At 47.2% G+C, this 25,365-nt stretch overlaps 2 protein-coding genes across 3 annotated transcripts in view; both read right to left on the minus strand.

Moving 5' to 3' along the window:
- The window catches only part of LOC139234055 (calcium and integrin-binding protein 1-like), a 17,970-nt gene extending 7,726 nt beyond the window's left edge, over nucleotides 1–10,244 (minus strand). The window contains exon 1 of one of the 2 annotated variants that reach the window (XM_070864932.1): nucleotides 10,145–10,244. The gene's annotated coding sequence lies outside the window, so the exon portion shown is untranslated. Of the gene's footprint in view, nucleotides 1–4,020; nucleotides 4,277–10,144 lie in introns of those variants that run through there. The other variant, XM_070864933.1, reaches the window with a different exon arrangement.
- Nucleotides 10,245–21,448: 11,204 nt separating this feature from the next.
- On the minus strand, nucleotides 21,449–23,509 carry gdpgp1 (GDP-D-glucose phosphorylase 1). The gene has a single exon (XM_070863952.1). The coding sequence runs from the start codon at nucleotides 23,507–23,509 to the stop codon at nucleotides 22,403–22,405; it is 1,107 nt and encodes a 368-aa protein (XP_070720053.1). The 3' UTR covers nucleotides 21,449–22,402.
- Nucleotides 23,510–25,365: the final 1,856 nt, after the last annotated feature.

The following is a 25,365-nucleotide window of genomic DNA, read 5'->3' on the forward strand; positions in this document are numbered from 1 at the left end:
ACCTACACACAACATTTTTGAGAAGCTGAATATCATCTGGGGCAATGAAAAGGCATTAAACTAACTTAAATTTACTACACACCTTTCACAGAAATTCTCCCCAAATGCTTCACACACAGTTAAATTATGTAGTTACTGTTGCTAATTGGACAGATTCCACAAACAGCAAGATGAATAATCAATCAATCTGTTTCTAATAGATTTTAATTGAGAGGAATGTTGGCCGGGACCCTGGGAGACTCCCTGCTCTTTTTTTGAGTAGCGCCATCAGATATTTAATATTCACCTGCCTTGTTTGAATTTCCCAGCCAAGGGACGAAAGCATCGTCCTAGACTGTGTTTAAGGGTGTGAAAAGGCAAAAGAACCCCTCCAAAATAGGAGATTAAATAGTGGCAGAAACAGGCATGAAAATGGGGGAGATGGGCACGATCAGAGCACCCAGGACACAGATGAGATCATTCTCCTGAACCCTACATTAAGCCCGGTAGTGTAGCCAACAGAGAAATCAGCAGTAATTGGAAGGGAATTTGAAGTGGTGAGCAACAGGGCAGTTGTGATCAAACTTGGAGATAGAACAGAAGTATTCTCGTGTAACCAAGCCACCTGATTTGCACAATAATAACTTGTATTTATGTAGCTTCTTTAACGTAAAATGTCCCAAGGTGCTTCACAGGAGTATTATAAGACAAAATAGGCTGATACTGAGCCACATAAGCAGAAATTAGGGTAGGTGACCAAAGGCTTGGCCAAAGAGGTAGGTTTAAGGAGTGTCTTAAAGGAGGAAAGAGGCGGAGAGGTTTAGGCAGGAAATTTCAGAGCTTATAGAATACTACAGCACAGAAGGAGGCCATTCGGCCCTATGCAACACAAAGCACGGCCACCAATGGTGGAGCGATTATAATCAGGGATGCTCAAGTGACCAGAATTAGAGGAGCACAGATATTTCTGCAGGGAGGTTGTGGGGCTGGAGGAGATTACAGAGATAGGGAGGGGCGAAGCTATGGAGGGATTGGAAAACAAGGATAAGAATTTTAAAATCGAGGCGTTGCTTAACCGCGGGCCAACGTAGGTCAGCGAGCACATGGGGGTTATGGGTGAGCGGGACTTGGTGCGAGTTAGGACACGGACAGCTGAGTTTTGCACCACCTCTAGTTTACGTAGGGTAGAATGTGGGGGGCCAGCCAGAGCTGCGTTGCAATAGTCAAGTCTAGAGGTAACACTATTGTGCAGGCAGTGGATGGGCGGGACGGCAAATGTTAGAGGTGGGCAAAGAGAAATGTGGGACAATTCTGCCCCCTCTGGAAATCTTGATACTTCACATTAAAACATTAACTGGAAAAATGAGGGAGGGGGGGGTGGGGGAGGAGAACTGATGACACAAAGCTTCGACTTCTAACCACTTTACTTTATACACATCATGCATTATAAATCAGATCATGGATGGTTTGGCATCTTGTTACAAAGAATACAACATAATGGGAGGGTTTCCAATGCTAATTCTTCCCGATAGTGAAACTTAATGCTTGCACTGTGCTGAGGTGGCTGATCGTAGCTGGAGCAGAGGCTTTGGTGTCTCAATGCCTCCAAGCAAAGTAGAGGGTGGGGAGAACAGTCCAGATTTATGTTCCAAAAGTTGTGGGTTCAAGTCCCACACCAGTGACTTAAGCACAGAAATCTAAGCTGACACTCCAGTGCACTACTGAGGGAGCGCCGCACTGTCGGAGGTGCCGTCTTTTGGATGAGACATTAAACCGAGGCCCCGCCTGCCCTCTCAGGTGGACTTAAAAGATCCCACGGCACTATTTCGAAGAAGAACAGGGGAGTTATCCCCGGTGTCCTGGACGATATTTATCCCTCAATTAACAATCATTAAAACAGATGATCTGGTCATTATCACATTGGGAGCTTGCTGTGCGCAAACTGGCTGCCACGTTTCCTATATTACAACAGTGACCACTTCAAAAGTGCTTCATTGGCTGTGAAGCGCTTTGGGACTTCCTGAGAATTGGGTTTAGCTTGATCTAATGAACACCCCCCCCCCCCCCCTCCCCTCCCTCCTCCTCCCTCCAGGTCAAAACTTCTGTCATCTGAGATAACATAAGAAATAGGAGCAGAAGTCAGCCAGTTGGCCCTTCGAGCCTACTCCGCCATTCAATAAGATCATGGCTGATCTGATCTTGGCCTCAGCTCCACTTCCCTGCCCGCTCCCCATAACCCTTTGTTCCCTTATCGTTCAAAAGATCAGCCGTTTATTGAGTTTCAAACCTTCTTGTTTTCACGACATACTGAGAAGGAAGGCCATTAGGCTACGTGAGCTCATCACAGCATTCAAGATTCTCTTAAATAATTCATTGGCTTTTGCCTGGACCCCATCTCAAGTGTTGATTATCTCGTGTGTGAGGAACTTCCCCACCAGTCCTAGATTTGTCCTTTAAATCCCTCTGGTTCTATCGTCAACCCTCACACTTCGGTGAAAGTGGAGTTGTGGTACTTGGCTCTTGAGGAAATAGTTACGTTGACCTGTCTCTGTATTCTGTGGGTGCTGAACAATGTGCTCAACCTTGAATAACTTGCAGAAGCTTTGCAGATAATCAGGCACTCTGAAGAAATAGAAGGTTAACAGCTTTAAAGCAGTAGCAGACATTGAGAGATGGCGCTACAGGAAACAGCAACTTTCAGCAGCCCCAATCATTTGATTTTTATATTTAGAGAGTGAATGCCTTTAGCTAGAAATTGAGTTTAGGAAATTAAGCACAGTTTGACAAACACACAGCCAAACCTACATAGGATATACGACACAGAAACAGGCCATTCGGCCCATGCCGGTGTTTATGCTCCACTCGAGCCTCCACCCGTCTTTCCTCATCTAAATCTATCAGCGTAACCCTCTAATCCCTTCTCCCTCGTATGATTATCTAACCTCCCTTTAAATGCATTGATACCATTTGCTTCAACCCCTCCTTGTAGCAGCGAGTTCCACATTACTCTCTGGGTAAAGAAGTTTCTCTATTGGATTTCTTGGTGACTATCTCATATTGATGGCCTCTAGTTAGACTCTTCCCCATAAATGGAAACATTCTCTCTGTATCCACTCTATCAAAACCTTTCATCATTTTAAAGATCACCCCTCAGCCTTTTTTCGAAAGAAAAGAGACCCAGTCTGCTCATCTTGTCCTGATATGTATACCCTCACATTTCTGGTATCATCCTTGTAAATCTTCTCTGCACCCTCTCCAGTGCCCCATATCCTGTTTATAAAATGGTGACCAGAACTGAACGCAGTACTCCAAGTCTGGTCTAACCGAGGTTCGATACAGGTTTAGCATAACTTCCCTACTTTTCAATTCTATACCTCTAGAAATAAACCCTAGTGCTTGGTTTGCTTTTTTAATGGCCTTGCTAACCTGTGTCGCAACTTTTAGTGATTTGTGTATTTGTACTCCCAGATCTCTTTGTTCCTCTACCCCACCTAGACTTGCGCCCTTCAAGTAATAAGTGACCCCCCTATTCTCCCCACCAAAATGTAATAACTCATACTTATGACGCTCAGCCCATGGTTTTCTAAATGTCTATAGTTAATGGACAGGCTGAAACTGTTGGATCACTGGAAGATTAGATTGATCACTGGAAGACTGTGGCGAGGTACAAGAGAGATTTTGTGGATGTTAAACAGCAAGTAACTAACAAGCTGCTATGAGCAAGCGTGTGCCTGGATGTGGTCTGCTCTTGTACTCCCAAACTGAAACTTTAAGGAATTGTCCAAAGGCAGACAGATCCACGATATTGGGGCAGAACTTCAGCAACACGAGAAAAATAAATGAAAACAGCAACTAGCTCTGAAAGAGGTAACAACCCAGCGAAGGGACATGAAATGTGTAGCACAAAGCAGCGCACCTTGTGAAGAAAGCAACAATTTTCCCCAAAGGGAATAAAGTGCCCAGGTGTGTGGAAACCTCAAGGCAAACGCCAGCGAACTCATTGACCAGGGACCTGGAATTAAAACCAACAGGAAAACTCACCCCGCCAGAAAGCTGAAAATGCTCGGAGATCGTAAGAACTGCAGGAATTAAAAGACTTGCTGGAGTCAGAGTCAAGGCCAAGTCCCACACAGCGAAGTGAAATCGATCATACTCGTCTCCGTTCCCCAAATACCCGTGCAGGAAACATGATCCCAAATGGTGGATTACGGTCGGCAATCGAACCCAAAACTCTCAAGACCACAGAAAGTTAGTAACATCCGGTGAGCTTCCCGTCTGCAGAGAAAATTGTCGCTCCCCAGGTCAGGAACAGCGAGAGAAACTCGCCCCTCCCAGAGGGAGGAGTCACCTCGAACAGGAGCGCTTCCCACAATGTGTTGTCTTAAAGAGGATTGCACCCAATGCAGTCCAGGAGTAGAATATTTTGACTGACAACAGTCCAATTAGTCACAAATTAACGTGAATGTCCCACAACAATGGACAGGAGGGACAGCCTAGGTGAGAATGTGTGTACAGATAGACAGGATTTAACTGCAACCTCTGATACCAAATAAATCCCGACTAATTAATTTCCAGAAAGTTTTAGATTAACCTGCCAATCCTGCCAAGATAAAATATTTCAAGGAATAAACCTTTGGATGTGATCTCAGTGTGGTGTATTAGCATAACTAAGACCGCCTACTTCCACCTCCATAACATCGCCAATCTCCCCACCCTCTCCGCTCCTGAAGCCTTTGTTACCTCTAGACTTGACTATTCCAACGCACTCCTGGCTGACCTCCCACATTCTACCCTATGGAAACTAGAGGTGATCCAAAACTTGACTGCCCGTGTCCTAACTCACACATCACCCCCTGCGCTCGCTGACCTACATTGGCTCATGGTTAAGCAATGCCTCAATTTAAAAAGTCTCATCCTTGTTTTCAAATCCCTCCATGGCCTCGTCCCTCCCTATCTCTGTAATCTCCTCCAGCCTCACATCTCATCCCCCCCCCACACCCGAGATATCTGCGCTCCTCCATCGGTGGCCGTGCCTTCTGTTGCCTGGGCCCCAAGCTCCCTCCCTAAATCTCTCCGTCTCTCTTTCCTCCAAGATGTTCCTTAAAACCTACCTCTTTGACCAAGCTCTTTGGTCACCTGCGCTAATTTCTCCTTTGTACCTCAGTGTTTAATTTTATGTCTTATAATGCACCTGTGAAGCACCTTGGGAGATTAAAGGCGCTATATAAATAAAAGTTGTTGTAGTATTTGATTGTGACCTCAAAAATATTTCTCTGAAGAACTGAGGTCCAATGTTGGTGGCCTTTATTGTGAATTATTGTAGTCATGGTCAGTGCAGCTGAAAATAAAAGCCATTGAGTTGGAGAATGTAATACAGGCCAAGAGTAAACACTGACAGACTGGGGTCCTAGAGTAATCACCGACAGACTGGGGTCCTTGAGTAATCACCGACAGACTGGGGTCCTAGAGTAATCACTGACAGACTGGGGTCCTAGAGTAATCACTGACAGACTGGGGTGCTAGAGTAATCACCAACAGACTGGGGTCCTAGAGTAATCACCGACAGACCGGGGTCCTAAAGTAATCACTGACAGACTGGGGTGCTAGAGTAATCACCAACATACTGGGGTCCTAGAGTAATCACCGACAGACTGGGGTCCTAGAGTAATCACCGACAGACTGGGGTCCTAGAGTAATCACTGAGACTGGGGTCAAAGAGTAATCACTGACAGACTGGGGTCCTAGAGTAATCACCAACAGACTGGGGTCCTAGAGTAATCACCGACAGACCGGGGTCCTAGAGTAATCACCGACAGACTGGGGTCCTAGAGTAATCACCGACAGACTGGGGTCCTAGAGTAATCACCGACAGACTGGGGTCCTAGAGTAATCACTGACAGACTGGGGTCCTAGAGTAATCACTGAGACTGGGGTCAAAGAGTAATCACTGACAGACTGGGGTCCTAGAGTGATCACCGACAGACTGGGGTCCTAGAGTAATCACTGACAGACTGGGGTCCTAGAGTGATCACTGACAGACTGGGGTCCTAGAGTAATCACCGACAGACTGGGGTCCTAGAGTAATCACTGACAGACTGGGGTCAAAGAAACCACAAGGCACTGTATATAGCTAAAATATGAGTTCAAGAAATATTAGATTCACTCCAGGGCAAGTGTTAAGTTGATGACAAGACACAAAGTACTCCTAGTTAAATCAAAGGGCAAATCTATTTAAATGAAATTTTATTAAAGGATTCCGCTGGTAAGGAAAGGTGGATGGTGCCTTTGAATTTAAAGGTGTTTAATAATGAGCACTTATGACTGCCAGGAAACTGATGCATTCTATAACTTGTTCCCCACTTTGACCACATACATTGCCATTATTCCATTCTTTCTTGAGTCAGAAAATTGAGAGTTAAAGTCCCACTCTAGAGACTTGAGCACAATAATCTAGGTTGACACTCCCAAAGCAAGTACTGAGGGAGTGCTGCACTGTCGGAGGGGTAGTCCTGAGGAAGTGCTGCACTGTCAGAGGGGCAGTACTGAGGGAGCGCTGCACTGTCAGAGGTGTCATCTTTCAGATGAAACGTTAAACCGAGGCCCCGTCTGCTCTCTCAGGTGGACGTAAAAGATCCCACAGCACTATTTCAAAGAAGAGTAGGAGAGTTCTCCCCGGTGTCCTGGGGCTAATATTTATCCCTCAGTCACCATCACTAAAACAGATTATCTGGTCATTATCACATTGCTGTTTGTGGGAGCTTGCTGTACGCAAACTGGCTGCCACGTTTCCTACATTCTAACAGTGACTACACTCCAAAAATTACCTTATTGACTGTAAAAGCAGTTTGGGACACCCGGTGGTTGTGAATGGCACTATATAAATACAAGTCTTTCTTTCTTGGGATAAGCTGCTTACATTTCAACAACTTCATTAATCCTGATGTTCCTCTCCAGTCTCAATCCCCACCCCTTGTCACATTGGCTTCCCCATTGTTTTTTCTCTGCAAGAACATTGCTGCTGTTTTGCTTCATGTGAGGATTCTCCTTTCGGTATAGCCTTCGCTTGTTCCAGATCTCACACCAATGGTCCAACAATGTAGATCTCTCTCTCTTGTACTAGTCCTGCAGCCATGGCTTGCCCTTCATAATTTTGCTCTCCATCCTCCATCCTTTCTGTAGCACAGGATCAATCTAGAGATTACCATCCTAGTGGCCGTGTTTCTCAATCTACTGTCTAACTCCTTACATTTCTTTTGGAAGACCACAAATAGACTTCTAACTATATCATTGGTTCCAACATGGGCAGTAACCAGTAGCTGCTCTCTCTCCCATCTGAGGTTTTTCTGCCTGTTCTGTAATGTCCTTCACCCTGGTAGCACTGAGGAAACAGATTATTCAGAACTCTCAGTGACAACTGCATATTCTTCTGGCTATGAATTTCCCACTGCTACCACTCTCGTATTCCTATAATCCATCTCCCTCTCACCACAACCTCCCTTCCCAACCCATATATTGCACTCCGCATACATCAAGAGGGACCCCTGCACTTCCAACACTTATAACTGATTGAAATTGTAGATAGTCTTAGCCTGAGCTCTTAGCACCGAACTCTCACCAGAATCAAACTCTGCTTCGAAACTCACTTCAAACCACCATTAATTATAGAAAATAAATCTCACCATTTCTAAGCCAGTAGCTTCCGCCCAAATGTCCCTTCAGTGCTGATTTCTGAATTTGACAAAATACTTCCTCCTTTAAATGTCATACTTTGCCCTTTCACCATGAATAGCACATGAGTAACGTTTTATTATTGGTGGGTCGGAGAAGACAATCCAGTCATGAACTGTCGAGGGCATGTGAAGGAACAAAGAGAGTATGGATCTGCCCTTACCATCTGCTTTGTGGCTCATTATAAAGAAAGAAAGATTTGCATTTATATAGCGCCTTTCACAACAACCGGACGTCTCAAAACGCTTTACAGCCAATGAAGTACTTTTGGAGTGTAGTCACTGTTGCAATGTAGGAAACATTATTATGCAAATTATAGCTGAACGATTGAATGCTCGGGGAAGATCCCAGCAGTCATCCACTCTTAGCTCTTATCAAACTCCTCTCACCTACGAATGGGATGCAAGACTGCTGGGAATGAGGCCAATAAAACTTTACTAAACTATAATTAACCATACTCGAGTCTAAAGTCTACATCAGTATTTCATCAGGACCTTCCTGGATGAACGGTTAATCAGAACAAAAGAACAGAATGGGGAAAACAGACAATTTGGCTTTGTACCTGCGTGTTTTCGTCTCAATAATGTTCCTGAAGAAATGCTAATTCTCGGTCTGTTTAAATCACTGAGGCCTGAAACATTCAGGGTATGTTATATTAGAATGTGACACATCAGTGTGACCTTGGGACTGTCACTTATGGTAACGGATTTCCTGATTTGCATTGTCTACATACACTGTGGTTAAAATTCCCCCACTGCTCTTGCTCACGGTGGCATATTTTATGGGGCATACAAAACCAGGTTCAAAGTGTGAATAGTTTGCTGCTCTCAATTGGGGCCCCGATGCCCCAGGGAAAAGACTTGCATTTATATAGCGCCTTTCATGACCTCAGGGCGGCTGGGGGTAAGAGATCAGCCAGGTTTCATGGTCTTTGCCACAAATCAGTAACTTCACAGAGAGGAAAAATACATTTTAAAAAACTTGATGAACCATTAGGTTTAAAACTCACTGTCTGTTCACAGTTCAAACTGACAGCAAAGGCTTTGCATTTCCCCTGGTTTAGTAGGTGTGGGAGTGAGGCATAACTGCTAGCAAGGTTAGAAAGAAAGGCTTGCGTTTGTTTATAGAGCACCTTTCACAGCCTCAGGATGACCCAAAGTGCTTTACAGCCAATGAAGTATTTTTGGAAGTGTAGTCACTGTTGTAATGTGGGAAACGCGGCAGACAAATTGCGCACAGCAAGCTCCCACAAACAGCAATGTGATAATGACCAGATAATCTATTTCTGTGATGTTGATTGAGGGATAAATATTGGTCCCAGGACACTGGGGAGAACTCCGCAGGATCCTTTACGCCCACCTGAGGGGGCAGACGGGCCTCGGTTTAACATCTCATCCGAAAGATGGTACCTCCGACAGTGCAGCACTCCCCCAGTACTGCCCCTCCGACAGTGCAGCGCTCCCTCAGCACTGCCCCTCCGACAGTGCAGCACTCCCTCAGTACTGCCCCTCCGACAGTGCGGCGCTCCCTCAGCACTGCCCCTCCGACAGTGCCGCCCTCCCTCAGCACTGCCCCTCTGATAGTGCCGCCCTCCCTCAGCACTGGCCCTCCGACAGTGCAATGCCCACATCCCATGAACGAATTAAAAGATATATATGAATTAGGAGGAGTCGGCCATTCGGCCCCTCGAGCCTGCTCTGCCATTCAAGAAGATCATGGCTGATCTTCGACCTCAAATCCACTTTCCCGCCGGATCCCCATATCCCTCGATTCCAAAAATCTATCGATCTCAGTTTTGAATATATTCAACGATTCAGCATTCACAGCCCTCTGGGTGATGAAATTCTTCCTCATCTCGGTCTTAAATGGCCGACCTCATATCCTGAGACTGTGACCCCTGGTTCTAGACTCCCCAGCCCGGGGGAAACATCTCTCTGTATCTACCCTGTCAATCCCCCTCAGAATCTGGTATGTTTCTATAAGATCACCTCCAGAGAATATAGGCTCAGTCTACTCAATAAGTTTAATGAGGTGCTGATTTTAGTGGATTCTGAGCAGACGGATCTGTGGTTTAAAAGCTGCAGCAGCGGGAGATTGGGAGGCAGAGACCCGGGAGGTGGGGGTGGGGGAGAGGGAAGGGAGCTGGGAACAGGCATTGTAAAAGAGGCAGTATTGTGATATATTCCCCCCGGAGCTGCTGTTGCGGCTCTCTCCTCGCCTCCCCCCCGGGGCCAAGTTGTCTCTGTGTCCCCCAGGGTGACTCCGCTGGTTTGGGCCGCTCGGGCGGACAGGAGCCCGGGGTCGGTGCTGAGAGCCGCAGCTCGGGGCCGGGCGGGCCAGGGAGCGAGAACAGGAGTTAGACAGGAGGGGGAATTTTTTAAAAAAGTATTTGAAGTTCGACATTTAAAGTTTGAAAAGTTCCAAAAACTCCACTGACCTGCGTACAACGCACCCGGAAGCCGGGAAGAGATTCTGCGAAGTGGCTCCGGAGCCGCCTGCTGGCCGCAGAGACACTGTCGGAGGGGCAGTACTGAGGGAGCGCCGCACTGTCGGAGGGGCAGTACTGAAGGAGCGCCGCACTGTCGGAGGGGCAGTACTGAGGGAGCGCCGCACTGTCGGAGGGGCAGTGCTGAGGGAGCGCCGCACTGTCAGAGGGGCAGTACTGAGGGAGCGCCGCACTGTCGGAGGGGCAGTACTGAGGGAGCGCCGCACTGTCGGAGGGGCAGTACTGAGGGAGCGCCGCACTGTCGGAGGGGCAGTACTGAGGGAGCGCCGCACTGTCGGAGGGGCAGTACTGAGGGAGTGCCGCACTGTCGGAGGGGGCAGTACTGAGGGAGCGCCGCACTGTCGGAGGGGCAGTACTGAGGGAGTGCCGCACTGTCGGAGGGGCATTGCTGAGGGAGTGCCGCACTGTCGGAGGGGGCAGTACTGAGGGAGCGCCGCACTGTCGGAGGGGCAGTACTGGGGAGTGCCGCACTGTCGGAGGGGCATTGCTGAGGGAGTGCCACACTGTCAGAGGGGGCAGTACTGAGGGAGCACCGCACTGTCGGAGGGTCAGTGCTGAGGGACGCCGCACTGTCGGAGGGGCAGTACTGAGGGAGCACCGCACTGTCGGAGGGGCAGTGCTGAGGGAGCACCGCACTGTCGGAGGGGCAGTGCTGAGGGAGTGCCGCACTGTCGGAGATGCCGTTAAAGCGAGGCCCCGTCTGCTCTCTCAGGTGGACCAAAAAGATCCCATGGCTCTATTTCAAACAAGTGCAGGGGAGTTGTCTCCGGTGTCCTGGTCAATATTTATCCCTCAACCAACATCACTAAACCAGATTATTTGGTCACTATCACATTGCTGTTTGCGGGAGCTTGTTGACTGTAAACTGCCTGCCGCATTTCCCACATTCATCATCACAGGCAGTTCCTCGGAGTCGAGGAAGACTTGCTTCCACACCAGAGGTGGGTCCTCAGGTGACTGAAGAGTGCAATGCGGGACCTACAGTCTCTGTCACAGGTGGGTCAGACAGTGGTTGGAGGGACGGGTGGGTGAGGTGCCTGGGTTGCTGCGCGCTCCTTCCGCTCTCAGCGATGAGACTCAAGGTGTTCAGCGCCTTCCCGGATGCTTTTCCCCTACTTTGGGCGGTCTTGGGCCAGGGATTCCTCTTCCCACATTACAACAGTGACTACAACTCAAAATGTACTTCATTGGCTGTAAAGAGCTTTGGTGGTCATGAAAGGTGCTATATAAATGCAAGTCTTTTTTATCCTTTTCTAACTCCATCGTAGGATCAGCACCAGCACCTCAGAGCAACCTGGGGCTGGGCAATAAGTCGCAGTATCATCCACATCCCAAGAGCAGAAAGAACCCTGGTCGGTGTTGGGAGGGACAGCAGAAACTTGCTCCACATGATAACACTCCATGGTGACCTTGTGCACAGCAACATTGCTCTTTGCCACGTTGGAACCTGCAGTGGGATTTTACAGTTCAGGAGAGGAAGCAGGGGGGGGGGGGGGGGGAGGAGAAGGTCACTGGAGCCGGAGGGCTGAAGCCATGAGAGCACACTGGTGCACCGTGTAAAAAAAAGTTGCCTGTGGGAGCCACCCTCAACAAATCAGGCACCACCAGCAGTTCCTGCTTTTATTTCAGATTTCCAGCATCCGCAGTATTGTTTAATGGAAAAATGTGGCCAATCGTGGAGCGCCATGGGAGGAGGGGGGGGGGGTGCGAGGCAGGCGCGGAACAGGTTAAGGAAAGTTAAGTTAAATATTTTTAAAGTCTGAAAATAAAGTTACAAAGCTAAGTTCACTCGCGTGGAGAGAAACAAAAAGGCAACAGTGCTGGAGAAAGAGCTCAGGCGCCATCTAGCAGCCCAAGCCTGTAACTACATCAAGTTGGCACTGAAAATGAATAGGATTTTTAAAAATCATTCATGGGCTGTGGGCATCTCTGGCAAAGCCAACATTTATTGCCCATCCCTAATTGCCCCTTGAGAAGGTGGTGGTGAGCTGCCTTCTTGAATACAACTTGGTCCTTTCAGAGGGCAGTTAAGAGTCAACAATAGTGCTGTGGGTCTGGGGGTCACATATCAGCCAGACCAGGTAAGGATGGCAGATTTCCTTCCCTAAAGGACATCAGTGAACCAGATGGGTTTTTATGACAATCCGGTGGTCTCATCATCACCATTACCGATTCCAGATTTATTTAATTAACTGAATTTAAATTCCCCAGCTGCCGTGGTGGGATTTGAACTCTGGTCTCTGGATCATTAGTCCTGGATTACTGGCCCAGTAACATCACCACTGTGCTACCGCGTGCAACCAAAAATAATAGGAAATAATATTTGTGGATAGGAAATACACACCCGATGCAATATTTTGAAGAGAAAGACAGATCGATGAAAGCACCTTAAGCAGCACTGGAAAAGCAGAGAGCCTGAGTGCCAGCTGCACTACACAGTATTTGTCTTACATGGATCAGCTCTTCTCCCAATTCCTTGATGACAATCATATGGCACCGTGAAGCACACAGTGTCTGGGAACAGGGGCCTGGGCCACGGGCTGAATAACTCCACTCAGTCCACCGAAATACTAGGAAGAAAAGTCAGTGAACAACAGCTGGTGAAAAGCAATGTCATACTGTAGTGAGTCACTGCCAACTATATAACAACTTGTATTTATATAGCGTCTTTAACTTAGTAAAACGTCCCAAGGTGCTTCACAAGTGTGTTGTCAGACAAAACATTTTTAGACACCGAAAAACATAAGGAGAAATTAGGGCAGATGACCAAAAGCTTGGTCCAAGAGGTAGATTTTAAGGAGCGTCTTAAGGGAAAAAGAGGTAGAGAGGTGGCGAGGTTTAGGGAGGGAGTTCCAGAGCGCCTGGGCAACAGAAGGCACGGCCACCAATGGTTGAGCGATTATAATCAGGGATGCTCAGGAGGACAGAATTAGAGGAGTGTAGACATCTCAGGAGGTTGTGGGGCTGGAGGAGATTACAGAGATAGGAAGGGGCGCAGGCCATGGAGGGATTTGAAAACAAATGAGAATTTTGAAATTGAGGTGTTGCTTAACCAGGAGCCAATATAGTTCAGCGAGCACAGGGGGTGATGGGTGAGCGGGACTTGGTGTGAGTTAGGACACGGGGCAGCGAGCACAGGGGGTGATGGGTGAGCGGGATTTGTTGCGAATTACGGATATCTTCATTTAGACGTGTCATGTGTTACGAGGACCGAGTAAATACAATCCACTCGATTTTATAAATTCTATTTAATTAAACATTGTAACAAGAGCACAGACTTCAATCAGCAATCAGTGATTTAGACATCAGTAAAAAAGGAGGTCATACATCAAAGTGCAATTGGAGCCATCTAGTCCAACCCATCTCCCAGCTTTTTGCCCCCATTAATATTTTTTCAAGTGTGTATCCAATTTCCTCTTAAACGTTGTGGTAGATTCAGCATCGATAGCCCAGCAGTGGAATGTGTTCGAACACCACAGGGTGTTCCTCTAACCAGCCCCTCTGCTTTACAGTCCACTTTTCACAAATGTAATGCAATAAATACAAAATAAAAATCAATGATTTAATGAATTGCGCAATGGTTCAGTAATGTTTCTAAAACAAAGTTTAAAAGTAAGTAAGGTTCAACACTTGGGAAACACAGCATAAATAGTTTATAACAATCCCATTCATCAGTGTTTGCATAAAATCTCACTCAGTATCAGCGGTCATAGCTTGAGATTCTACAGAAATTTCTGTAGAGAAGGTGGCTGTTCATAATGCCACTGAGGCGCTTGCAGAGAGCCGGCATGGGCTCGACGGGCTGAATGGCCTCCTCCTGTGCTGTAACCATTCTATGATTTATTCCAACTCATTCACCTGTTTTCTGACTCCCACCCTTCCATATATTTATCCAAATCGATGTAAAGCACGATTTTACAAACCGTGACAATATCCAAACGTTGCACAACAGTGAATTATCATGAAGCTATTCTCCATATGGAGATGAAGCACAGTGCACATTTTCCCAAGCACAGAGTTCTCCCTTCCTCTCTGAAGATACTGACTGGCTGGGAATACGTTTCCACAACTACTGCCTCGCTTCACCCAACAGACCATTCATGCACGAGTTTTAAATAGTGTCAGGACAGCTATTCCATCATAGAGAGCATCACTGCTGAGGTGACCCCCTCCAGCCCTCACCTTATGGCCACTTGCATTGTCCAGCAGCGGGCAACAGATAGATCAAAAACTCAGAATCACAGAAATTTACAGCACGGAAGGAGGCCATTTCGGCCCATTGTGTCTGCACTGGCCGACAAAGAGCTATCCAGCCTAATCCCACTTTCCAGCTCTTGGTCCATAGCCCTGCAGGTTACAGCACTTCAAGTGTAAATCCAAGTACTCTTAAAAATGTGGTGAGGGTTCTGTCTTTACCACCCTTTTAGGCAGTGAGTCCCAGACCCCCACCACCCTCTGGGAGAAAATATTTCTCCTCAAATCCCCTCTAAACCTTATAACAATTACTTTAAATCTAAGTCCCCTGGTTGTAGACCCCTCTGCTAAAGGAAATAGTTCAGTCCTGTCCACTCTATACAGGCCCCTCATAATTTTATACACCTCAATAAGATCTCCCCTCAGCCTCCTCTGTTCCAAAGAAAACAACCCCGGCCTATCCAATCTATCCTCATCGCTAAAATTCTCCAGTCCAAGCAACATAAGAACATAAAAATTAGGAACAGGAGTAGGCCATTCGGCCCCTCGAGCCTGCTCCGCCATTCAATGAGATCATGGCTGATCTTCGACCTCAACTCCACTTTCCTGCACTATCCTCATATCCCTTAATATCCAAAATCTATCATAAGAAATAAAAGCAGGAGTAGGCCATTTGATCATGGCTGATCTAATCCTGGCCTAAACTCCACGTCCCTGCCTGCTCCCCATAACCCTTGACTCGCTTATTGTTCAAAAATCTGTCTATCTCCACTTTAAATATATTCAATGACCCAGCCTCCACAGCTCTCTGGGATAGAGAATCCCACAGATTTACAACCCTCTGAGAGAAGAAATTCCTCCTCATCTCCGTCTTAAATGGGTGGCCCCTTATTCTCAAACTATAGATACGTAGAAACATAGAAATTTACAACATGGAAGGAGACCATTTCGGCCCATTGTGTCCGTGCCAGCCGACAAAGAGCCGCACAGCTCTTGGTCAGCAGCCCTGAAAGTTACATATAAACCTATGAACAATGAACAATGGCAGAAAGGTAAAGAGCAGCCAGCCCAACCAATCCGCCCCACACAACTGTGACACCCCTTACACTAAAACATTCAACATTCCACCCCAACCGGAGCTATGTCCCCTAGTTCTAGATTACCTTATGAGGGGAAACATCCTCTCTGCATCTACCCAGTCAAGTCCCCTCATAATCTAATACGATTCAATAAGATCCTCATTAATCTCCTCTGTACCCTCTCCAGTGCAATCACATCTTAGAAACATAGAAATTAGATGCAGGAACAGGCCATTCGGCCCGTCGAGCCTGCATCACCATTCAATAAGATCATGGCTGATCATTTAACCTCAGTACCCCTTTCCTGCTTTCTCTCCATACCCCTTGATCCCTTTGGCCATAAGGCCCATATCTAACTCCCTTCTGAATATATCTAACGAACTGGCCTCAACTACTTTCTGTGGTAGAGAATTCCACAGGTTCACCACTCTCTGAGTGAAGAGGTTTCTCCTCATCTCGGTCCTAAATGGCTTACCCCTTATCCTTAGACTGTGACCCCGGGTTCTGGAACTCCCCAACAACATAGAAACATAGAAAATAGGTGCAGGAGTAGGCCATTCGGCCCTTCGAGCCTACACCGCCATTCAATGAGTTCATGGCTGAACATGCAACTTCAGTACCCCATTCCTGCTTTCTCGCCATACCCCTTGATCCCCCTAGTAGTAAGAACTACATCTAACTCCTTTTTGAATATATTTAGTGAATTGGCCTCAACAACTTTCTGTGGTAGAGAATTCCACAGGTTCACCACTCTCTGGATAAAGAAGTTTCTCCTCATCTCAGTCCTAAATGGCTTACCCCTTATCCTTAGACTGTGACCCCTGGTTCTGGACTTCCCCAACATTGGGAACATTCTTCCTGCATCTAACCGTCAGAATTTTAAACGTTTCTATGAGGTCCCCTCTCATTCTTCTGAACTCCGGTGAATACAAGCCAAGGTGATCCAGTCTTTCTTGATATGTCAGTCCCGCCATCCCGGGAATCAGTCTGGTGAGCCTTCGCTGCACTCCCTCAATAGCAAGAATGTCCTTCCTCAAGTTAGGAGACCAAAACTGTACACAATAATCCAGGTGTGGCCTCACCTAGGCCCTGTACAACTGTAGTAACACCTCCCTGCCCCTGTACTCAAATCCCCTCGCTATGAAGTCCAACATGCCATTTGCTTTCTTAACTGCCTGCTGTAACTGCATGCCAACCTTCAATGACTGATGTACCATGACACCCAGGTCTCGTTGCACCTCCCCTTTTCCTAATGTCACCATTCAGATAATATTCTGCCTTCGTGTTTTTGCCCCCAAAGTGGATAACCTCACATTTATCCACATTATACTGCATCTGCCATGCATATGCCCACTTACCTAACCTGTCCAAGTCACCCTGCAGTCTCTTAACGTCCTCCTCACAGCTCACAGCTTAGTGTCATCTGCAAACTTGGAGATATTACATTCAATTCCTTCATCTGAATCATTGATGTATATTGTAAATAGCTGGGGTCCCAGCACTGAACCCTGCGGCACCCCACTGGTCACTGCCTGCCATTCTGAAAAAGACCCGTTTATTCCGACCCTCTGCTTCCTGTCTGCCAACCAGTTCTCTATCCACGTCAGTACATTTCCCCCAATACCATGTGCTTTGATTTTGCATACTAATCTCTTGTGTGGGACCTTGTCAAAAGCCTTTTGAAAGTCCAAATCCACTGGTTCTCTCTTGTCCACTCTATTAGTTACATCCTCAAAAAATTCTAGAAGCTCTTTCATAATGCGCAACAAAAATATATTCCAGTGAAAAAGAAGGGCGGCAAGAAAAGAGATAACCAGCCGTGGATAACCAAGGAAATAAAGGAAAGTATCAAATCAAAGACCAATGCGTATAAGGTGGCCAAGGTTAGTGGGAAACTAGAGGATTGGGAACATTTTAAGCAACAGCAAAGAATGACTAAAAAAGCAATAAAGGGAAGATAGATTACGAAGGTAAACTTGCGCAAAACATAAAAACAGATAGTAAAAGCTTTTACAGATATATAAAACGGAAAAGAGTGACTAAAGTAAATGTTGGTCCCTTAGAAGATGAAAAGGGGGATTTAATAATGGGAAATGTGGAGATGGCTGAGACCTTAAACAATTATTTTGCTTCGGTCTTCACAGTGGAAGACACAAAAACCATGCCAAAAATTGCTGGTCATAGGAATGTGGGAAGAGAGGACCTTGAGATGATCACTATCACTAGGGAGGTAGTGCTGGACAGACTAATGGGACTGAAGGTAGACAAGTCCCCTGGTCCTAATGAAATGCATCCCAGGGTATTAAAAGAGATGGCGGAAGTTATAGCAGATGCATTTGTTATAATCTACCAAAATTCTCTGGACTCTGGGGAGGTACCAGCGGATTGGAGAGCAGCTAATGTAACGCCTCTGTTTAAAAAAGGGGGCACGCAAAAGGCAGGTAACTATAGGCCGGTTAGTTTAACATCTGTAGTGGGGTAAATGCTTGAAACTATCATTAAGGAAGAAATAGCGGGACATCTGGATAGGAATAGTGCAATCAAGCAGATGCAGCATGGATTCATGAAAGGGAAATCATGTTTAACTAACTTACTGGAATTCTTTGAGGATATAACGAGCATGGTGGATAGAGGTGTACCGATGGATGTGGTGTATTTAATTTCCAAAAGGCATTCGATAAGGTGCCACACAAAAGGTTACTGCAGAAGATAAAGGTACGCGGAGTCAGAGAAAATGTATTAGCATGGATAGAGAATTGGCTGGCGAACAGAAAGCAGAGAGTCGGGATAAATGGGTCCTTTTCCGGTTGGAAATCAGTGGTTAGTGGTGTGCCACAGGGATCAGTACTGGGACCACAACTGTTTACAATATACATAGATGACCTAGAAGAGGGGACAGAGTGTAGTGCAACAAAATTTGCAGATGACACTAAGATTAGTGGGAAAGCGGGTTGTGTAGAGGACTCAGAGATGCTGCAAGGAGATTTGGATAGGTTAAGCGAATGGGCTAAGATTTGGCAGATGGAATACAATGTCGGAAAGTGTGAGGTCATCCACCTTGGGAAAAAAAACAGTAAAAGGGAATATTATTTGAATGGGGAGAAATTACAACATGCTGAGGTGCAGAGGGACCTGAGGGTCCTTGTGCATGAAACTCTTTTAGGAGTAAACAAAAAACATTAAACCGTGCCCCCCCGATCTGGGGGAAACACCAACATTTACAAGGCCCTTTTTTTTATTTTTGGGGGTTTTTTTGGGGCACAGAATCAAATTTTTTTCCAAGTGCCCCCTATAAAAGGGGAGGGGGACACTAAAAGCACCGGCAATTAAAACAAATTAACTTAAAAAACATAAAATCAAATTAAAATTTGGTTGCCAGGCGTGATGATGCACTCCAGTCCCTCCGGTGCCCACCTCTCGCGGAAGGCCGCGAGCGTACCGGTGGACACCGCGTGCTCCATCTCCAAGGACACCCTGGACCGGATGTAAGAGCGGAAGAGAGGCAGGCAGTCAGGTTGAACGACCCCCTCGACCGCCCGCTGCCTGGACCGGCTGATGGCACCCTTGGCCGTGCCCAGGAGCAGTCCTACGAGGAGGCCCTCGGACCTACCCGCTCCCCTCCGCACAGGGTGCCCAAAGATCAGGAGTGTGGGACTGAAGTGCAGCCAAAATTTCAGGAGCAGCCCCTTTAAATAACAGAACAGGAGCTGTCCTTGTGCATGAAACTCTTTTTGGAGTTTATCTGCAAAACAAAAACATTAATCGGTGCCACCCGACCTGGATGACACACCAGACATTTACAAGGCCCTCTTTTTTTGTTTTTTTGGGTTTTTTTTTTGTGTTTTTCTTTTTTTTTGGGCACTAAAATCACCTTTTTTCCCCAGTGCCCCCTATAAAAGGGAAGGTCCTTGTGCATGAAACTCTTTTTGGAGTTCACCTGCAAAACATAAAACATTAAACGGTGCCACCCGACCTGGGTGACACTCCAGACATTTACAAGGCCCTTTTTTTCCCCCCCTTTTTTTTTTGTTTTTTTTTTGTTTTTCTTTTTTTGTTTTTTTTTGGGCACTAAAATCACAATTTTCCCCAGTGCCCCCTATAAAAGGGAAGGTCCTTGTGCATGAAACTCTTTTTGGAGTTCACCTGCAAAACATGAAACATTAAACGGTGCCACCCGACCTGGGTGACACTCCAGACATTTACAAGGCCCTTTTTTTTTTTCCCCCCCCTTTTTTTTTGTTTTTTTTTGTGTTTTTCTTTTTTTGTTTTTTTTTTTGGGCACTAAAATCACAATTTTCCCCAGTGCCCCCTATAAAAGGGAAGGGGGACACTAAAAGCACCGGCAATTAAAACAAATTAAACTTTAAAACGTAAAATCAAATTAAAATTTGGTTGCCGGGCGTGATGATGCACTCCAGTCCCTCCGGTGCCCACCTCTCGCGGAAGGCCGCGAGCGTACCGGTGGACACCGCGTGCTCCATCTCCAAGGACACCCTGGACCGGATGTAAGAGCGGAAGAGAGGCAGGCAGTCAGGTTGAACGACCGCCCGCTGCCTGGACCGGCTGATGGCACCCTTGGCCGTGCCCAGGAGCAGTCCTACGAGGAGGTCCTCGGACCTACCCGCTCCCCTCCGCACAGGGTGCCCAAAGATCAGGAGAGTGGGACTGAAGTGCAGCCAGAATTTCAGGAGCAGCCCCTTCAAATAATGGAACAGGGGCTGCAACCTTGTGCATGAAACTCTTTTTGGAGTTTATCTGCAAAACAAAAACATTAATCGGTGCCACCCGACCTGGATGACACACCAGACATTTACAAGGCCCTCTTTTTTTGTTTTTTTTGGGGGGTTTTTTGTGTTTTTCTTTTTTTTTGGGCACTGAAATCACCTTTTTTCCCCAGTGCCCCCTATAAAAGGGAAGGTCCTTGTGCATGAAACTCTTTTTGGAGTTCACCTGCAAAACATAAAACATTAAACGGTGCCACCCGACCTGGGTGACACTCCAGACATTTACAAGGCCCTTTTTTTCCCCCCCTTTTTTTTTTGTGTTTTTCTTTTTTTGGTTTTTTTTTGGGCACTAAAATCACAATTTTCCCCAGTGCCCCCTATAAAAGGGAAGGTCCTTGTGCATGAAACTCTTTTTGGAGTTCACCTGCAAAACATAAAACATTAAACGGTGCCACCCGACCTGGGTGACACTCCAGACATTTACAAGGCCCTTTTTTTCCCCCCCTTTTTTTTTTGTGTTTTTCTTTTTTTTTTGTTTTTTTTTGGGCACTAAAATCACAATTTTTCCCCAGTGCCCCCTATAAAAGGGAAGGTCCTTGTGCATGAAACCCAAAAGGTTAGTTTGCAGGTGCAGCAGGTAATCAGGAAGGCAAATGGAATGTTGGCCTTCATTGCGAAAGGGATGGAGTACAAAAGCAGGGAGGTGTTGCTGCAACTGTATAAGGTATTGGTAAGGCCGCACCTGGAGTACTGCGTGCAGTTTTGGTCACCTTACTTAAGGAAGGATATACTAGCTTTGGAAGGGGTACAGAGACGATTCACTAGGCTGATTCGAGAAATGAGGGGGTTACCTTATGATGATAGATTGGGTAGACTGGGTCTTTAATTCCCTGTTTTCTCTCTCTCTCTCTCTCCTTTTTTAAAAAGTGGTGTTACATTAGCTTCCCTCCAGACGGTAGGAACTGATCCAGAGTCAATAGAATGTTGGAAAATGATCACTAATGCATCCACTATTTCTAGGGCCACTTCCTTAAGTACTCTGGGATGCAGCCTATCAGGCCGTGGGGATTTATCGGCCTTCAATCCCATCAATTTCCCTAACACAATTTCCTGACTAATAAGGATTTCATTCAGTAATGTGGTGACCAGAACTGCAAGCAGTACTTTAGCTGCGACCTAACTAGTGTTTTATACAGTTCAAGCATAACCTCCCTGCTCTTATATTCTATGCCTCGGCTAATAAAGGCAAGTATTCCATTTGCCCTCTGAACCACCTTATCTACCTGGCCTGCTACCTTCAGGGATCTATGGACCTGTACTTTCCAACTTCAAGATGCCATGGCCAATTGTGACACCCTCACCACCATGACTGGCACCCGCTAATTCAGTTCAGAGTGGGACTTGGGCAATTAACCTAAGTGCAACATTTACCCACAAGATGTGTCTAAATAATTTAAGTAAATGGCACAGCTCAATTCTTGAGCTTAAGTTTCAAGTTCAAAACATTTAAACTAAAGATAACCGTAGACCATGTCCACACGAGTGTTCACCCTGTATATCGCTACTTTTACAACAGGGAGTTTTGCACATCTGTGGAGTGAGAAACAGAGTTAACGTTTCGGGTCTGTTTCTCTCTCCACAGATGCTGAGTGTTTCCAGCATTTTCTGTTTTCATTTCAGGATTTCCAGCATCCAGCAGTATTTTGTTTTAATGTTAAAGTCGACATTCTGGTTACCACCTGCATGTCCAGTGGTCGTCAGACCAGCATCTCTCCGAGATCAATGAAAACTCAGACAAAGGAGGAGGTGACATAACAGTCACACTGCGTCTAATTGCAACACCACGTTTATGATTGGTCCCCTTGGAGGATAAGACACACCCAACAGTTTGTCTGGAATGTGTAATATGATCCAGTCTACAGAATGTGGAAGTCTAGTTAGCTTTGTGAAGATCCTCTCTTAATAGTATTCTGCAAATGTAGTTATAGGTATCCTTGCCTGGTAAAATAAAAGAAGTGATACTCTAATGAATAATTCTTTGGCGTTTTATGGGTTTTTCTCCTTCAGCATTTTATTGCACTTCAAAGCCATTCATTGTTCGGTGATGGTTGAGAGAGGTCTGATCAATTTAAGTTTTTCCTAGAATATGTTAAGTGTTTTTCAGAGATTGGTGGGCAGCAGATGAACTGATTTCAATCCTCTAGAAACTCGGCAATTTCCAATCGAAGTTGGGAGAGTTCCTCTTCGGGGAGCAAGTATTTGCGGATTATTTCTAGGGCTTTCTCCTCCGTCAGGCTGCTGTAGTCCTCGGGGTTGTTGACGGGCAGGTGCCCCGCCAGCTCGCACAGGGCGACGTTGAACGCCGCCGGCTCCTTGACGCCGAAGACGGACCTGCGGGGCCAGAGGATGAGGCGGACCCCGTCCCGGGAGCCCGTGTCCTCCTGCCGGCCGCCCAGCGGGCAGCCCCGGGTCAGGAAGAGGTTGTGGGCCAGCGAGCGGTCCAGCAAGAAGTCGGCGAGGCGGTGGAGGGCGGCGGCGGTCTGCGGGATGTCGGTGCCGTCGGTGTAGAGGACCAGCCCGCGGGTGGGGTGGCCGGACATGAGGTGGACTGGGTGGCCGGCCCGGCCGCCCCCTCGGTCCGGTGTCAGGGGCTCAGTAGCGGCCCACTCCACCCTCAGCCGGTGCGGCAGGTAGTAGCCGTGGAGGTGCAGGTGGTTGACCGAGGCCAGGGCCCCCAGGCTGTTGAAGCCCACCCGGAAGCCGGGGTCCGAGCTCAGGAACATCAGCTCCAGCCCCCGCAGCACCGAGGCCCGGCTCAGCACCTGCGGCAGGCCCCGGGCCGGCTCGGGCAGCAGCAGGACATGGCCGAACTCCAGCGGGCTGACATTGATCACCAGCAGGGCCTCCTCCTCCTGCCCCGGCCTCAGCGCGAACAGTATCTCCCGGGCCCCGATCCGCCCGAAGTGGAAGCCCCGCGGGTCGAAGGGCTGCCGCAGTCCGAGGATGGGCTGCGGCCGGCGGCGCTCGGTGGCCCGCTGCGGGTTGAGCTGAGCCAGCAGACGGCTCGGGCCCGGCAGCACCCGGCTGGGAGGCCGGGCCTGCGGCAGCGAGTAGCGGAAGCAGTCCCGCCGCTCCTCCCAGGCCGAGCGCAGCGCCCGGTCCAGGCGGGAGCCGGGCCCCGGGCCGCCCCACCGCACCCCGCTCCGGTGGAAGTCCGCCTCCGAGTAGGCGAAGACCCCGGGCTGGGACCGGGACCGCTGCCTCTCCCGCTCCGCCTCCCCGCCACTGGGCGCCGCCATCTTGCTCTGACGTCTGAGGCCTCGCCCCAGCCGTTGCCATGGCTCCCGGGTTGCCCACGCACAGCGCATGTCTGAAAATCCAGCCAGACGTTACCATAGCAACAGGACTAGGCCTTTCAGCCTGATCTACCATTCAATTAGATCTTGGCTGATCTGCAACCTAACTCCATCCACCCGTCTCTGGCCCACATCCCTTAATACCTTTGGTTAACAAAAATCTACTCACCTCTGATTTAAAATTAACTGATCTAGCATCAATTGCCGTTTGCGGAAGAGTTCAAAACTTCTACTACCCTTCAGTTGCCTGGGCCCTAAGCTCTGGGATTCTCTCCCTAAACCTCTCCACCTCTTTCCTCCTTCAAGACGCTCCTTAAAACCTACCTCTTTGACTTTGGTGACGTGCCCTAATGTGACTTGGTGTCAATGTTTTTGACTTATAATACTGTGAAGCACCTTGGGACGTTTTACTACATTAAAGAGGCAATATAAATACAAAGTTGTTATTGTTGTGGAGAAATGTTTCCTAATTTCACTCCTGAAAGGTCTAATTTTTAGACTATGCCTCCTCGTCCTCAAATACTTAACCAGTGGAAATAGTTCCTCTCCATCTACCATAGAAACATAGAAAATAGATGCAGGAGTAGGCCATTCGGCCCTTCAAGCCTGCACCACCATTCAATATGATCATGGCTGATCATTCACATCAGTACCCCTTGATCCCTTTAGCCGTAAGGGCTATATCTAACTCCCTCTTGAATATATCCAATGAACTGGCATCAACAACTCTCTGCGGTAGGGAATTCCACAGGTTAACAACTCTCTGAGTGAAGAAGTTCCTCCTCATCTCAGTCCTAAATGGCCTAGCCCTTATTCTAAGACTGTGTCTCTTTTTTCTGGACTTCCCCAATATCGGGAACATTCTTCCCGCATCTAACCTGTCACGTCCCGTCTGAATCTTATACGTTTCTATGAGATCCCCTCTCATCCTTCTAAACTCCAGTGTATAAAGGCCCAGTTGATCCAGTCTCTCCTCATATATCAGTCCAGCCATCTCTGGAATCAGTCTGGTGAACCTTCGCTGCACTCCCTCAATAGCAAGAACATCCTTCCTCAGATTAGGAGACCAAAACTGAACACAATATTCCAGATGAGGCCTCACCAAGGCCCTGTACAATTGCAGTAAGACCTCCCTGCTCCTATACGCAAATCCCCTAGCTATGAAGGCTAACATGCCATTTGCCTTCTTCACCGCCTGCTGCACCTGCATGCCAACTTTCAATGACTGATGAACCATGACACCCAGGTCTCGTTGCACCTCCCCTTTTCCTAATCTGCCACCATTCAGATAATACTCTGCCCTCGTGTTTCTGCCACCAAAGTGGATAACCTCACATTTATCCACATTATATTGCATCTGTTCCCCTTAATATCTTGAAAACTTCGATCACATCACCCCTTAACCTGCTAAATTCATAGGATTACATTGGATATACGACACAGAAACAGGCCGTTCGGCCCAACCAGTTATGCTCCACTCGAGCCTCCTCCCATCTTTCCTCATTTAAATCTATCAGCATAATCATTTATTCCCTTCTCCCTTATATGCTTATCTAGCTTCCCCTTAAATGCATCGATACTATTCACCTCATGGGTAAAGAAGTTTCTTCTGAATTGCTTATTTGATTTCTTGATGGCCTTATATTGATGGCCTCTAGTTATGTTCTTCCTCACAAGTGGAAACATTCTCTCTCTATCCACTCTATCAAAACCTTTCATCATTTTAAAGACCTCAATTAGGTCACCCTTCAGCCTTCTCTTTTCAAGCGAAAAGAGGCCCAGCCTGTTCATCGTTTGGA

Source organism: Pristiophorus japonicus, chromosome 21, assembly GCF_044704955.1.
Source record: "Pristiophorus japonicus isolate sPriJap1 chromosome 21, sPriJap1.hap1, whole genome shotgun sequence".
NCBI lineage: Eukaryota > Metazoa > Chordata > Chondrichthyes > Pristiophoridae > Pristiophorus > Pristiophorus japonicus.